At 39.5% G+C, this 16,702-nt stretch overlaps 1 protein-coding gene across 3 annotated transcripts in view; it reads right to left on the reverse strand.

The window, feature by feature from the left end:
- The window catches only part of lmbr1 (limb development membrane protein 1), a 325,954-nt gene that overhangs the window by 292,078 nt on the left and 17,174 nt on the right, over positions 1-16,702 (reverse strand). For all 3 annotated transcript variants that reach the window (XR_005942582.1, XM_041183595.1, XM_041183596.1), the window contains exons 2-3: positions 10,574-10,646; positions 1,840-1,879 (exon numbers count right to left, since the gene is read on the reverse strand). Coding sequence is in view for 2 of the 3 variants with exons in the window: in XM_041183595.1 (XP_041039529.1) it covers positions 1,840-1,879; positions 10,574-10,646 (113 nt within the window). In the remaining variant the exon portion in view is untranslated. The remainder of the gene's footprint in view (positions 1-1,839; positions 1,880-10,573; positions 10,647-16,702) is intronic.

Below are 16,702 nucleotides of genomic sequence, written 5' to 3' on the forward strand. Positions count from 1 at the left end.
TGACAGTATAAGATACAGGGGAACCAATTCCTCTAGTGAGGGAACCCAGAACAACAGGGCATAACCTTCAGGAAATTTAAGACTGATGTCAGGAAGCACTTTTCGTGCTAAGGGTAGTAGATATCTAGGACTCTCTCCCATAAATGAAATAGACAATGCTGTTAAGATGTTGGTTGGAAGTTGGAAAGCGAGAATACTAAAATTCTCAAGAAGCATGCGAAATTCTGGCCAATTAACTGGTGTCAACCTTGGTTTAGTGGTAGCATTGCTTTCTCTGAGTCAGTAGGTTGTTGTTCAAGCCTCACTCCATGTTGAGACATCAACAGGTGCTACATAAAGGCAAGTTCTGTCTTTTACCTGGTGTTACGGGAGGGAATAACAATGTGCAGTCATGCCAGATGAAGTTACAGTCATCAGCATAGGTAAGTGTGCAGCATTAGGGGGCAAAGGAATTTCAAGATGGGAGGAAGTTACAGAAACACACATTACTCGCACATATTCTCTTCCGTTCTAGCAGTTGCTCTATGACCTGTGGCAGGATGATATGAAGATTTATTTTGGCTACATGAGCTGCATTGCATTAGTTGTTATTGCCTCTGACAAGATTGCTTGATTTAGTCGTTTGGTAGTGCAGAACTTGATTGTTGCTGAAAAAAAGGCATTTTGGCAAAGCTTTTCATCTTGCACTCAACAGGACAATGGCAAGGATACTGACTGGTGTGCTGATTGGTTGGCAAGTGGACTCTGATTGGTAGAGGCATTGCCATGGAGAATGTCCCAGATAATGGTGACTGACAATTAACTGCCAAACATTGTTTGAAATTTCAACCAGGCAGCTTGACACTGATTGATCAAGAAATTACCCTGAGGAATGAACCAGCGAACGGCTGTCACTCATTTTGTTTAGCTGAAGCAGGTGCAATGTACGTACACGTTCTGTCTGTAAAGAACAGGGCCCTGTGTATTAATAAACATAGCTTCCAGTATACGTAAATGCACCACACTATGAGCCCGAATGACAATCTTAAATTGGGTGTCAGCATAACATTTAGCACACTGAGGATTATTTAAAAAACCAGCTTATATTTCACCTCTTTTTTATTTTTCCTTAGTTCTGTTGAAGAGTCATACGGACTCGAAACGTTAACTGTGTTCCTCTCCGCAGGTGCTGTCAGACCTGCTGAGTTTTTCCAGGTAGTTTTGTTTTTTATTATTTAGCAAATGTTGTTCAATCACAAAATCACATCTAATTCACAACACAATAATCACAATGTGTTTTGAGTTTTGCAAGCACGGGCTGGTTGGGTAATGTCTGTACCTTGCCTATTGCAAACAGCGGAAGGGACATGCTGTTTGATATGATCCACCAGTCTTCGGGACATGCTGCCAACAAACCTAGCCATCACACTGGCACTGAATTCATATAACACATCACTTATTTGGGAGATAGGCAGAACATCTTTTTGGCTTGACAGCAGCATCCTGTGAGTGGCCAATACCATTTGTGTCGCTACTGCATAGCAGCAGCATGAAACGGCTAGTTTCACCTGTTGCTCAAAGTTTTGAGATACCTTCCCCTTTCAGGACCAAACTGATGGCCTTAGGCTGATCATGAGTTTACACAAAATATAACACAAAATAATCTGATCAAGGTAGCCCACCAGGTGCCCAACACAGGTGAGTTGAAGGGCGGAGCTATCTGCTAAATCACAAAGCATCACTGAACATGGTTGTGGTCGATCAAGTACACTTGAACCCCACTTCCCAGCTAAAGTAGCAATATGGTGGCAAAAGGGACATCTGGATAAAAGATAAAAATTATTTTTTTGAAATACATACGAAATTCTGTTGACTATGGCATCTTCATCCTCATGATCATCTGCAAAATAAAATGAAATATGCAGCAATATATTTATACTGCACTAGAGAAGTAGTAACAATAATCAAAATATTTCAAACTTCCAGCATCTGCAGAAAATATAAGAAATGCTGAGATCACTCAAAAGGTCAGGCAGAATGTGTAGCGAGAAAGGTAGGGTTAATGTTTCCAGTCAGTCATTCAGAATAGTTCTGTGTTAATTACAAATGCAAGTTTTTGTTAGAAATGATTTCGCTCGACTATTCTGTTAGAAACTAAATCGAAACATTGAATTTACAGTCAGCAGAGAGGAAACTTTCATTTAATAATTCTGGATAAACTGAAATTCAGAACACAGAAACAAAGGCAAAATTGGAACCCACCCTGTGTAGGCAAATAGTACAACATATTTACCACCACTTTTAATATTGTGCACAGAGTCCTTACAATCTAACTGAAGCTAATCATAAGTTATGACTTCAGAAGCACCACTACAAATAAAATAGGCCTAGCAATTTAAGGGGTGTTGAGCTGACACCATAGCTTTTTGTTGCCTATATGTTTCCTTTAATCAAATGCAGTGAAGAACATATATATTTAAAAAGTTTCCAGTAGATTTGATTATAGTGGCCAGTATAGCAATTAAATGATCACTTACATTGTCCATTGCAGAAATTCCAATGAAATCACACTTAATTAGGTTAGAAAAACAAAAACATCACTAAAGCAAATTTATCCCTTCAGAGTAAATGAAATGGAAGAGTGAGGTTCCCTAAGGGAATTGTACTGAATTAGGCTTCAAACACATTCATCAGTTAGCATCCTAATGTCCAACTCATTACAATTCTTTAGACAACCTAAAAGGAACATTATTAAGTTAAGGAGAGAATAAGCTGGGCATCAATGTCAACAAGTGCTTGCAATTATGTAGACAACATTTCGTCCTCACAATCAACTTCCCACTGATTAATATTCACTGATCATCACTGATAGTATTCTAAATGGGAACACGACTACTTGCACACTTCCCTCAAGGACACATGCTTTCCTGATCTGGTATTATATCTCCATTCCTTCATTGCTACTGGATCAAAATCTGACCGCTGTGGGTGTATCTACGACAGATGGAGTGCAGTGGTTCAAGAGGAATCTCACCACCAACTTCTCAATGGCAATTAGGGATGGACAAAAAATGCTGGCCTTGCCAGCAACACTCACATTTCAACATAGCACAATAGAACATGTATCCCAAATTGCAAAATATGCACATCTCCAAGTCTTTAGTATTGTTCTGCTATTGCTGGATAAAAATTTGCATGACAAATGGAACTGAGGGTTACTTTCACAGATCATTTAACATGGATGTTATTGACCTTGCTAAAGTGCATTAAAATTCAATTTTAAAATAATTAACGGGCCAAAGTTGATTCCATGAAGTTTATCACTAAAAACAGGAGTGAATTTAGTCTCATTTTTTACAATAATACACAAAAGACCTTTTGTAAAGCATCAGTTTTGACACAGCAGTAGCGCCCCACCTCTAAATCAGAAGGTTGAGAGTTCAAAAAAGTTTCACTCCAGAGAATTGAGAATGTAATACAAGCTGGCATCTAAGTGCCGTGCTGAGGAGTGCTGTACTGTCAGAGGTGTATGTAAAATATTTCATGCCATTATTCGAAGAAAAGTTCTTCCAATGTCTTTGGCAATATTTATCCAACAACAAAAATCACTAAAGCAGAATAATTTTCTCGTTTATCTCACCACTAAGTTTGCAAAACTTAGCTGTGTACAACTTGGATGTTGCATTTCCCTACCTTACAGCATTGACGACATTCAAAAATAAATATATAATTGATTATCAAGCACAATGTGATATCTTGAGGCCATGGAAGGAGCTGTATAAATGCAGGTTATTTTGTTCAATAAATTGCCAGTACCAATATGAAGTTTTAGCTACAACAGCTCCAACAAACAGTACTGCATTCCATTAGTATAATGTATCATTTTAAAACCTGTTACAGCTCTCAAGGTGTGTTCCTGGATAATATTTGCTTGTCAGGAGTTATATCCCATTTATTTCAGCAAAGAAAATGTCAGACGACAAACAGCATGTATTTTAGGCGCGCGTTTATACATGCCTATACGGAGATGCTTTCTGACATTTTATTGTGTATCCTGAAAACCTTAGACAACTATCTCCAAATTGTAAATTAAAGAATATCAAAGCCATCACCTTCAGACCCCTTCACAGCATCTCCTCTCTTGCCATGGATTCCATCCCCATCGCTGGCCACTGATTTAAACTGAACCGTGTGACACTCTGCCATCTTATTCAACCCTGTGTTGTTCTTCAAACTTTACACACAAAGAAATACTGAAACTGCTTACTTCCACCTCCATGACATAGCTCACATCCAGTCCCATGTCAGCTATTCAGTGTTCAAAACATTACATATGCTTTCATCATGTTTAATAATTAAATTTCTGAAAGTGAGCAGTTCTGTAGAAGCATCCACTGCCAAGAGTTTAGTTGAACAGTCAACTCCAGTTGTGAAAATTTACAAAAGTAACAAAATTACAGTTAAGCCATTTTCCATTTATACATGAAAGCAAGAAAGCAGGGCATTCTGCTATAAGTGGTATTGCACTCCAACTTCCTCACAATGGAGTAAAACGTGAGAGCAAATCGATTTACTCAACATAAAACAATTTCACAAAATTTGCGAAATATTGCATCAGCTTAAGACCTGTGGCATTGCTCAAGGTAAATGGACTGTTTTACACTGCAATGCATGCTATTGCAGGTCCATTGCTTCACAGTGATAGAATAAATCAAAGTTCAATTTTATTATAGAATAGCTGATTTATTTTATCTTCTATGTGGAAAATACAAGGCAAATGTATGGTATTTAGTAGCACTAAAGGGGCACTGTACAAACAAACGTACGAAAATAATGGACAGGAATAGACCAATTCATTCATCAAGCCTATCCATAAAGTTATGATAAAACAGATCATCGTGATCTCCAGGGCCCTTCACCACTGAGAGCCATGTAATAATAGCACTATCTGTCAGCAGTGGGAGACAGCTGTCACGGTGTGGCGGCACTGGGTGAAGCTAGATGAAATATGAAGCCGAGTTGTGGTTAAAAATCTGAAAGAAGTTCTAGGATATGCGTAAAGGGTGTTCAGTACTAGTTGCTCCAGTACTGCTACAGCTAGAAATAATGTGTTTTGGCTGCGATAGCACTGTTAAAGCCATGCAAGGACTGGGAGTGGTGGTTGCATGTTGCGAGAGTATGCTATGGAACATTTGATAGTGTACTGCATAAACCCAGCAGTGACTAGGGGAAAACTGCATTGCTTACAGTAAATACTGCTGTGACGGGAAGAGGACCTGTGCGGTCTTTAACAGCAGTATTGAGAATTTCTCTGCTTTGACAGCATGGGGCCTTTTTCTGGGTATGGCAGTACACTCAAGGAGGCACACAGGTTTGCAAGAAGTGGGATTTGGGGTAGAACGGATTTACAGAATGACTTTTTGGATTCGGCAGCCTTGAAGGAAACCAGAAATTGCCAGTTGTATGGAGGCAGGGAAACCCAGGCTATGACTTTGACAGCACAGAAGGCAGAATTGAAGCCAGGAAAGGTCCTAGAATATAACAGCACTGAGTAGGTTGCAAGGGTCTGAAGGCTAGGGGATGAGCAAAAGTTGAGCTACAAGGGAGGATCTGAAAGCCTGGAAAGACTTGGAGCATGAGGCAGAGGGTCCTGATGTGCAGCAGTACATCAAAGTCATCAGTACATCAGGCTGGTTACACTCATGAAGACTGGTGGAGTGGAGTTGTTAGTAGATTTTTTTGACACTAAGAGGGGGAATTCTGAAATTGCCTGCTACATAAGTAGTTTCAGGAAGAATTGAGGCAGACTCAGGCAGAAGAAGCATTGTGGATAAAGCAAACCGAGGCACAGGAAAATTTAGTTTAATATGCATGCATCAGATTCTCAACTCAGATCTCATAATAACGCACTATTGCCTTATTCACCTACTGTAGAGAAAAGTCTTGAGTGGAGGGTAGGGAGAGGAGAAGAGACACGCACATTTCTCTCTTTCATACACAGAACTGAAAGCCGATTAGGCCAAGTTCCTTTCAAGAACGCAGGTAAATCTGAACATTAAACTGCAATTATTAGCACAATCACAAGGATGGTTAGGATGAAAAGCAGAAAAATTCTCATTACTCAATAAGGGGAATTTATTTTGGTACATTGTTAAATTAAGGACGGGAGGGTGTTTCTCTGGCACTAAACACGTCCCATGCTGCTGTCACTTGGGAATAAAAGTGTTCCATTACCTAGAATGACGAGAAATTGTAACTTACAAAAACAAAATCCAACACAAACAAAAAACATGGGTTACAGAATCTGGTTTTCTAACCAAGATGGTGCTAATTCCATTTGTACAGTGTCCAGATCAAGCAGAATGACAACTGTGAAAGCAAGCCCATGGCAGTCATGGTGCTGAGTTTGAATAAACTTAGGCACTTAATTCAATCCACCAGAAGCAAAAACAACAGCGGTAAAAGGGCAGAATAGTATAATTCTTTTCACAATTATATGGGCATAACAAAAATGAAGAAAAACATCTAGAAACTGAAAATTAGTGAGCACGAATTTCAAAAAGCCAGGTCCTGATTGACCAATCTTATAGACTTTAGGATAACAAAATTGAGTTAACATATGGATTTTCAAAAGGCCTTCAAATAAGGTACCTCATAGCATGTAGAGTAGCGGGACAAGTAGCAGAATGGATAGCATGCTGGCTGCAAAACAGAAAATAGAGAAGAGGAGTTAAGGGTTGTTAACTCAGAAAGGTAAATGGTAGGAAGTGGTGTTCCACAAGGATCAGTGTTGTTCAGTTTGCAAACATGATTTGAACTCAATAATTCTAAATTTCAAAATTATAATTTCAAACTTGGCAGACACCAAATTGAAAGTATAGTCAGTACTAAGAAGAATATGACAAAATATAAGAAGGCATTAATAAGTTTGCAAAATGGGCATGTAAATGACAAATTAGTTTCAATATAGACAAGTGTGAAAGGTGTATCTGGGTAGCATGGATGTGGAGGTTACATACTCATTGGAAAAAGTCTAAATGGGTTTTTGAAGCAAAGGGTTCTAGGGGTACAGATACACAAACCACTAAAAATAGCAATGCAAGTTAATAAGGCCATATTTAAAGGAAACATAGCACTGGGGTTCATTGTCAGAGGGACAGAATTGAAAAGCAGAGAAGTGACATAAACTTGCATGCTTAGACCACACGGAGTACCGTAGAGTTCTCATCTCCATGTTACAAAAAGACTACAGAGACACCAGAGAAGGTGCAAAAAAACCATTTATAATAATGATACCAGAACTGAGAGGTTATACTTTCAGATTGGTGGGACAGTTGCAGTGGTATCCCTCAGAGGAGTCAGTGTTGGGGGCCAGTGCTTTTTTTGATATATATTAATGACCCGGACTTGGATACGCAGGGCATAATTTCAAAGTCTGTAGGTGACATAAAACTTGGAAATGAAAACAGTGAAGCGGATAGTAACAGAGTTCAGCAGGTCATAGATGAACTGGTGAAACTGTCAGTCACGTGGCAGATAAAATATAACAGATAAGTATGAAGTGATTCATTCTGTTAGGAAAAATGAGGAGCAGCAATATAAACTAAATGATATAGTTTAAAGGGGGGAAAATACTGCAGACGCTGGAAATCTGAAATAAAAACAGAAAATGCTGGAAAAACTCAGCTGGTCTGGCAGCATCTGTGGAAAGAGAAACAGAGTTAACGTTTTGTGTCCAATATGACTCTTCATCTAAAGAACAGTCACATTGGACTTGAAACATTAACTCTCGTTCTAAAATAGTACCAGGGATCAAAGACTTCAATTACATGTTCACTGTGGAGCAAAAACAATTAAGGGAAGATCTGATACAGGAGTTGATAATCATGAAGGGTTCCGATAAGCATAAGTAAGGAAACCTGTTAGTTTCAGGAAGAATTGAGGCAGACTCAGGCAGATGAAGCATTGTGGATAAGGCAAAACGAGGCACAGGAAAATTTAGTTTAATATGCCTGCATCAGATTCTCAACTCAGATCTCATAATAACGCACTAATGCCTTATTCACCTACTGTAGAGAAAAGTCTTGAGTGGAGGGTAGGGAGAGGAGAAGAGACACGCACATTTCTCTCTTTCATACACAGAACTGAAAGTCGATTAGGCCAAGTTCCTTTCAAGAACGCAGGTAAATCTGCTCCCATTCCAATATCTAATCCCATTAACAGCAACAAATAAGCAGCTATGCACAATATAGCAGCTCGCACTTCAAGAACTTAAGATTTAACTCATGTTCCCTGCTTGGATAGAAAAATAGGCAAGTACTTGGTTTCCTCTACTTATAACAGCAATAAGATCAGGTATAGAACACAAGAAAAGAGATTTTTAATGGCCCAAGGAGTTCCACAAGGCCAGGAGTAAATGAACTAGGTACAGTGACACAAGAAAAACTCATGAGCTGAAAGAAATAGTACAAGATATATATGAAAAGGTATGGAATGGTTAATAAAATAACCTTGCAAAGCCTCCCTTGCCAGGATAACCAGCTCAAGTTTTCAGATCTGTTCTAACGATAAAGATAACAATAAATGCAACTTTTACACCCACAGATCATCTATCTCCCACAGAATTTAAAATACAAGAGATACTTGGTCAAGACCTCTTTCCTCCAATGTAGCAAATTTAAGTTGAGCAGCCCATCGTAACTGCCAGATCAAATTATCTGGCTGCTCTCACATGCAGTCTGACAGACTTTACCTCCCTTGATTACTTCTTAAAAACTTACATGGTGGTGTTATTTTGTACTATGTCTGTCTTAAGGAATTCCCCTCTAAATATATTTAAAACAAGAATGCTAACCTGAGATTTCTAAACATATCTATACATTAAGTCAGGGTTCCAAAGGCACAGTTGAAGTGGCCAACCACCTCTCAAATATTTGGCATGTACACTTGCTGTGTATACACCTTACTTCCACAGCACAACTGGCTCATGCTTTTATACGTCAAGTGTACTAAAGGAACTACATTAAAAAAAAAAATCAGTATGTAAAAGCTTCCATGTTACCATCATGGTGTGGTTGTTGAAACAGGTCACTTTTTCTTAGATTTTCAGGTTTTTGAGTTTGTGCCAAATAAGCAGAATACTTAGGACCTCTTTCTCCTGTTCTCAGGTCTTTTGCAATCACCAGCTTCTGATTTCATAGTGGAACTTTTTCACTAGTTGTATAGTGGTTGGCCTCAAGGGCATCAACTTGACAGTGTGCAGGGAACAAATGGAAAAGAAGAAGAAGAACACTGATGATAAATAAGCACAACATTAAAGCAAGTCACAGAGTTTGTGAAAAGTGGAATTCAGAGGTCCTGCAAAGAGTACTAAAGAAGTCAAGCGAAAGCAATGAAGGTGCATGGTTTTTACATAGGGTTTGAAGCTCAGGCAAGAGTCAAACAGGACACAGAAGACACACTTGTGGATTCCAGTGCACAAGAAGAACACAAATCTGTTTGTAACGTGCAAACTTTCTAGTGGAAGCAGAAAAGAATAGCTTCAGTCTTGCCATTGAAGAGCTGGAAAAAGTTCTCTTGCAATCAACAATCTCGTAAGTATATAGATGACTCAGCTAATGAGAAAGCAATTGAGCACATTTGCAGAACGATAAGATGATTATCAGAAGGTACATAGAAGCTGCAATAAAACAGATAATATTATAAATAACCAGCAACTCAGACAGCATCTGTGGAGAGAAAAACACAGGTCACCTTTGCGGTCTGAGACTTCATCAGAACAGATCAAAGATGGAATCTTGGAACAATGGCGGTGCCCATGAGATCATGGAAGGAAAACAGAGATATAGGGCTACCCAATGCGCAACTGGTAGGAATGGAAGACCATGCCGCGGAAACAGATGAATAAAGAAAAAAGGGTGTTGAACCGTGTTGAAAGCTACAGAGACATTGAGGGTGGATAATGCATTAAGACGATAAGTCAAGCAGTATATAATTCGATATTTTGGCCAGGAAGGTCACATTGCTGTGTGCAAAAAAGAAACCAGGAACTGTTGGCTAGAGTTGGACAAAAAGGAACAAACAGACATCCATTTACAGAATTGCCTACCAAGCCCTCAGGCAATCTCAAAGTTATTCACAGTCAAGGAGTTAGTTTTAAAGTGCAGCCACTATCTTAACAGGCAATATGCAGGGAACAAATGAAAACAGAAATCAAGAACATAATAAAAGCAAGTTGCAGAGTTTGTGTGAAGTTCAGAGGCCCAACAATGAGTATTAAAGTCAAACTGGAGGCAAAGATGATAGAGTAGGGTTTCAGCAGATGAGGAGGCTGCAGCAAGATTAGGACAACATCCAGGCTTGGGTTGATGAGGGGCAAGTAATGTCTGCACTACACAAAAATCAGATTATGATAATCTTCAACAAGGGTGATTCTAACAACCTCTTCTTGACAACATCATCATCAAACCTGAGCAAGTCAGATCAAAGGCTTCGTATTGTGCGGTGCGATTCACCTTTTAATTCCCCAAAGTCTTTCCATGAACTACAATTTCAACCTTCAAACATAGTTGTATGGATGCAAATCTCTACTAACCTGGTTTCCGCTTGTATTTGGTGATAATGAAGTAGGAGATTGTATACAGAATAGCAAACAAAAGGAAACAAATCTGAAAGAAAACAGAACAAAACAGCATTCGTCAGGTAAATTTTGGAGCAGCGACCAGCATTTTATTGTTCTAATTTGCTACTAAAAATGGCTCATTATCTTTTTTCATCTTTTTCCAAAAAAAATTGCAAAAACTTATTTGTAGAGTATAAAATGTGAATGTGCCTGGTCACCATTTTGAAATCTGAAAATAAAACATAAAACCAGTAATTCATACTAAATTAATGTGGCAAGGTTTATTCAATAAATTAGATGTACAAAGATACCTTAAATCACAATGAATGTGTTTTAAAACACAACAAGTTCATCGTCTTCAGCATCCAACGCAAAGAGCTCATCGAATTCATCGAGTCACTTTGGCTCTGGCATCAATGCAAAGATTCCGCTCTGGATCAGATGTGACACGTAGTTTCAAAATCATCTCTCCACAACAAATCATCGTCCTCTCCATCCACTGAATTGGATATTTGCATTTTTTGAGCAATCTGATGATAATTTGGGCATGGATAGCATCCCACAATTTGAAGAAGAAGCCTCTCAAAAAGAAATCAAGTAGGGCAATGGACATAGTTCCACTCAAGGTTTTTCTCCGTCAACCATCCACCTATTCTATCTGGCAGGAGCATGATCCTTCAAAGGCTTGTAGAGGCACACATCCAAAAAAGGTTGAAAACAAAAACAGAAATACCTGGAAAAACTCAGCAGGTCTGGCTGCATCGATGGAGAAGAGTACAGTTGACGTTTTGAGTCCTCATGACCCTTCAACAGAACTAAGTAAAAATAGGAGAGGGGTGAAATATAAGCTGATTTAAGGTGGGGGGGGGGGGGGGGGGGGGGGGGGGGAGTGGTTGTAGGGACAAGCAAACAGTGATAGGAGCAGATAACCAAAAGATCTCACAGACAAGAGAACAAAGAGGTGTTGAAGGTGGTGATAATATCTAAAATAATGTGCTAATTAAGAATGGATAGCAGGACAAGCAAGGTACAGATAGCTTTAGTCATTGCTTGTCCTGCTATCCATTCTTAATTAGCACATTCTTTTAGATAATATCACCACCTTCAACACCTCTTTGTTCTTTTGTCTGTGACATCTTTTGGTTATCTGCTCCTATCACTGCTTGCTTGTCCCTACAACCACTCCCCACGCCCCGACCCCAACCTTAAACCAGCTTATATTTCACCCCTCTCCTATTTTTACTTAGTTCTGTTGAAGGGTCATGAGGACTCGAAACGTCAACTGTACTCTTCTCCGCCGAAGCTGCCAGACCTGCTGAGTTTTCCAGGTATTTCTGTTTTTATTTTGGATTTCCAGCATCCACAGTTTTTTGTTTTTATCCAAAAACAGGTTGAACAGGCATTAGACCCCCTGATACAATTGCAATGTCTTGTTATTTCCTCGCAGATGCCTCTTGATCTCACGTCCAATAGGTGTCTCGTGTATGACCCCGCTGCCAAGATCAAAGGGTTCAGCAGTAAGCCGATAAACTTGTTGTATTCCGCACTATTAAATTGCATTCTTAATTTAGGCCACTGGGATGCCTATTCCACACATCAATCCTTAACTTCACTCCATCATCATCCATCCAACTGTTGCCATAGCCATGTACAAAAACTCCTGCAGGGAACTTGATTTTTGGCATGGTTTTACATTTGAAAATTACCATAGACTTTAATTTTGTTCCACCAGCAATGCAGGCTGGTGCCACCTTAATTCTTGTCTTCTCATGTCTTGAGTTCAACAGTTTCTAAATCTTTCCACTCCACAGTTCAATGGCTGGCCACATCAAAATTCAAGGGCGTTCCATCCTTGTTGCCAATGTGGCAGAATGTGTACTCGTATTTTTTGCCGCTCTCTTGAAGAATCATCGCTGGAAGCTGGTCATTTTGACATAGAGGTCTTTTGATGGTCTCTGAGCGATCTTGGTCTTCTGCTACTACACAAGACATTTTCATTTCATAAATCAGCTTGAGCAACTAGCTGTTGCGCCAAAATTTAAGCTAGACTCAGGGTTTGATTTGGCCCACTTAAGCGAGTATTGCATTTCTGGTGACAAAACCATTCTGACAATTTTCAAGGACTCATTCCGACACATCTTTCTCAACATCAGGCCAATGGCTGGTCCCTGTTCTCATGGCGCATTTCATCTTGGGCATCTTTTTCAGGGCAGATTCCTTCTTCAGCCATTCTCTCATCAGCTTTTCACTAACGCCGAAATCCCTTGCTGCAGCACAGTTATTTGATGAGTCAGCAAATGTTACGGCTTTCAGCTTGAAACCAGCTTCATACCTCATTTATTTTGTTGAAACACTAATTTTCTTTTGTCATTCACAATGCAGAGTCTGCTCCGTGTGGGGTTGTCTCTTAAATTTCTGCACATCATCGCAATGCAACATATAATCACCTGACATAGCCATAATTGTGGAGCGAGAAATGAGACTGACTACTAATGCGAGTATAGCATATTGTGGCTGAAAGTGGTGGGGGGGTCAACTTATACAAAGGGCAGATGCAAAACATAACTTTTGAGGCTGGGAAAACTGGGTCATCTTAAACACAGTCAGCTTACACACCACAATCTATGCTATTTAGTAGAATGTGTTCAAAAGAGCATATGACACTTGCACTGCAGTACAGTTTTACAAATTCAAAACAATCTTGAAAATTTTCAAAGTTTCTGATCTGCCTTTCTAATTTCTAGCTTGTAGCCACATCCCATTTTGCACATTTCCCTTACTAAACAATTTACCATGCACTTTGTTTAAAAAAAATCAGAACTTCAATGAAAGCAAAATACAGCAGATGCTGGAAATCTGAAACAAAAACAAAAATTACTGGAAAAACTCAGCAGGTCTGACAGCATCTGTGGAGACGAAGACAGAGTTAACGTTTTGAGTCCGTATGACTTTTCATCAGAACTAAGAAATAGAAACGGAGGTGAAATATAAGCTGTTTAAGGGGGATGGGACAGGTGGAGCTAGATAGAGGGCCACTGATAGGTGGAGGCAAAGGAGAGATTGCCAAAGATGTCACAAACACAAGGTCAAAGGGGTGTTGACAGTAGTGATATTAGTTAAAGGATGTGCTAATGGTGACATTAAGGGTAGAAAGCAGGATGAGCAAGTGACATATGGCCCTAGTGTTCTGATGAAGAGTCATACAGACTCGAAACATTAGCTCTGTCTTCCTCACCACAGATGCTGTCAGACCTGCTAAGTTTTTCCAGCAATTTTTGTTTTTGTTTCCGAGTTCTACAGGCGCAGCCTTCAAAGGAGTAAAAATGGCACACATCTGCAGAACCTTCTCAAGTCTGATTATGATGGTCTAGATGGCATTGATCCACAAATATTATCCTCAAGAAACAAACATCCATAACAAATTTTTATTTGCCTATTCTCTGGTATCTACCTTCTTCAGCATAGCTTTACTGTACCACTGGGCTCAGAGGGCTCTCGGTGTTACATTACACATATGTTTTCGACCAGGTTCAGTCTCCTGAGAAGCTCTAGTTTCCAATTTCATCGAAATCAAGGAAAACAGTGGTTCTTGTGCTGACCCCTGGGTAACTCCACTGTGTATCTTCCTCCAGTCCGCAAAATGAACATTCACCACTACTCTGTTTGCCATTACTCAGCTATCATATCCATGCTGCCACTTTCTCTTATTTTATGGGCTTTCAACATGATTTGCCCAAAACAAATCTGTGATGATTTTCCTTAATTAATCTGCAATTGTCCAAGTGACTGTTAATTTTGTTCCCGATTACATTTCTAAAAGTTCTCACACCACTCAGGTTAAACTGATCAGCCTGTAGTTGCTGGGTTTATCACTCCAAGCTTTATTGAACAAGGGTGTAACATATGCAATTCTCCAATCTCTAGCACCTGTATCAAAGGAGGATTGGAAGATTATGACCAGTATCACCACAATATACATCCTTACATCCTCAGTATCCTCGGATGCAACCCATCTGGTCCTGGTGACTTATCAGCTTGGAGTACAAGCAGTATTTCCGGTGCCTCCTCTATGAATTTTTAAGCCCATCCAGCATCTCAACTGCCTCCTCTTTTATGAGGACTTTGGTAATATCGTTTTCTCTGGTATAAACAGATGCAAAGTACTCAATTAAAAAAATAAATTAAAAAAAATAAAGACACAAGAGACAAATGAATAGAACATGTTTAAGAGGTCATTGTGGAATATTATTATAATTGACTTTTAAAAATTTCTTTCAAGTCTTACTTTAGACATCAGAAATTTTAGTTGGACGAAGATGGGAGATGCAAATGTTTCTGAAACCATTTGGAGTAATTTATGGGAAGAGTGTAGTGCACCCTTTGTGATGAGAGCCTAGAATTACACAGCGATAGAAGACAGTTGACATGCACTATTTCCATTTATCCATTTGTATTATGGAAAAAGGAATTTCTAATGGGAAAAAATGGCACAAAAGAAAAAGTATGCAGAAGTATGACAAGGTTATGCAGACAGGAATACATGCAAATACTAGATTTTTACTACAATACTGTTAGTTAAGGAGGTTTCAATACCCAAGCACGTCTTCAGGTGAATCAGGGTTGAAGTCTAAGGGATAGTTGGACCAAAGTGCACAGATAAATTGAGATAGAATTATGAAAAACAACACTCTTGGTCCTTTATTTAAAAATAACTGTATACCTATTTGAAATTCTAACATGCTCATTTGTTATACTATTTACATCCTTCTACCTCTGATGGCATTGTGCCGCTTTCAAACTTGTCTGTGTGTGGAGACAAAATATACACCAAATATATTTCTAATCAATCATACTGCACATAGCAAGTTGGAGAATTGGGTAACACAATGACCTCTCATCATAGTTATGCTGTTCCTCTCTCTTCTCTTCCACCTGTCTTCCTTTCTTCTGCACCTCCTTCCTTAAAATTTTTTCTGTCTTTCCTTCTTTCCTTTTGGGTGATAAGTACTGAGTGGTGTAGCATGGAAAATAACCACCAATAGCTTCAGAGCATCTTAGAATGAAGCTATGTTGTGAGGCGTTGGCAGTGGTTCGATAGGTCTTAAGTTATTTGTAGTCTTAGGTAGTTCAACAGTAAGTATTTATTAATTACTAGAAACTATATACATAGGTACAGTAAAAGGTCCAAGCTAGGAGCTGTCTCCATGTTTGCTTTTACAGACAGCTCTGTCTAACACTGCACTGACCCCTAGATGTGGGTCATGAGTTCTCATACCACTGTGTGGGCAGTACTGAACTCAGTCCTACATCAACCCTAATGTACCAGACCCTTATACTACACCTCCACCCACCCCACCCCCAAGTCTTTATCCAAATTATTTACAAGTTATCCCAGTTTACCCCAGGTATTACATCTTAATACTACCCCATCTCCCCACTCCACTCACCCTCACCCCCACCCCAAGTCTCCAACGGCAGATGCAGGTACATTCCTCATTTCATTTGTTCCTGATGAATCTGTTGGAGTTTACTTGTGCTCACAGACAGGTGTCTCCTTGTCAATTGGAGCTTGAAGCATTTTCCCTCGATCAGATTGACATCCTATTTTGTCAGAAGGTCCTTTCTGGCCCTGGAAAGTATATTTGGTTTTAGCTCTGGACATATACCATCTCACAGACGAACCTCATGAGGCGTAGATTCTGGGAGGCATCTTTTCCGGCTTCTTAAGGAGACCAGTGGTTTATGGTCCGTTTCAATTGTGGCCTTCAGGCCAATGGTGTAGTCTGAAAATTTCTCTCACTCCCACATGACTGCAAAGGCTTCCTTTTCGATTATGGCATATCTAGTCTGTGTCTGACAGTCCTCTGGAAGCGTAGTACACCAGTTGGTGACTTCCATCCAATGCTCTTGAAATAGGACCGCTCCAAGGCCTGTGGATGAAGCACCCGCTGCTATAGTATTGGGCAGGGATGGATTGTAGTGGCCCAGAATGTCAATTGAGATTAGCACTGCTCTGATGAGAGTGAATGTTTGCTCTTGATGTGTGTTCCAGCACCACTTCTTTCTTAAATAGATATCTCAAAGGTTCCATGACCTGTGCCG

This window comes from Carcharodon carcharias, chromosome 3 (assembly GCF_017639515.1).
Source record: "Carcharodon carcharias isolate sCarCar2 chromosome 3, sCarCar2.pri, whole genome shotgun sequence".
Lineage (NCBI taxonomy): Eukaryota > Metazoa > Chordata > Chondrichthyes > Lamniformes > Lamnidae > Carcharodon > Carcharodon carcharias.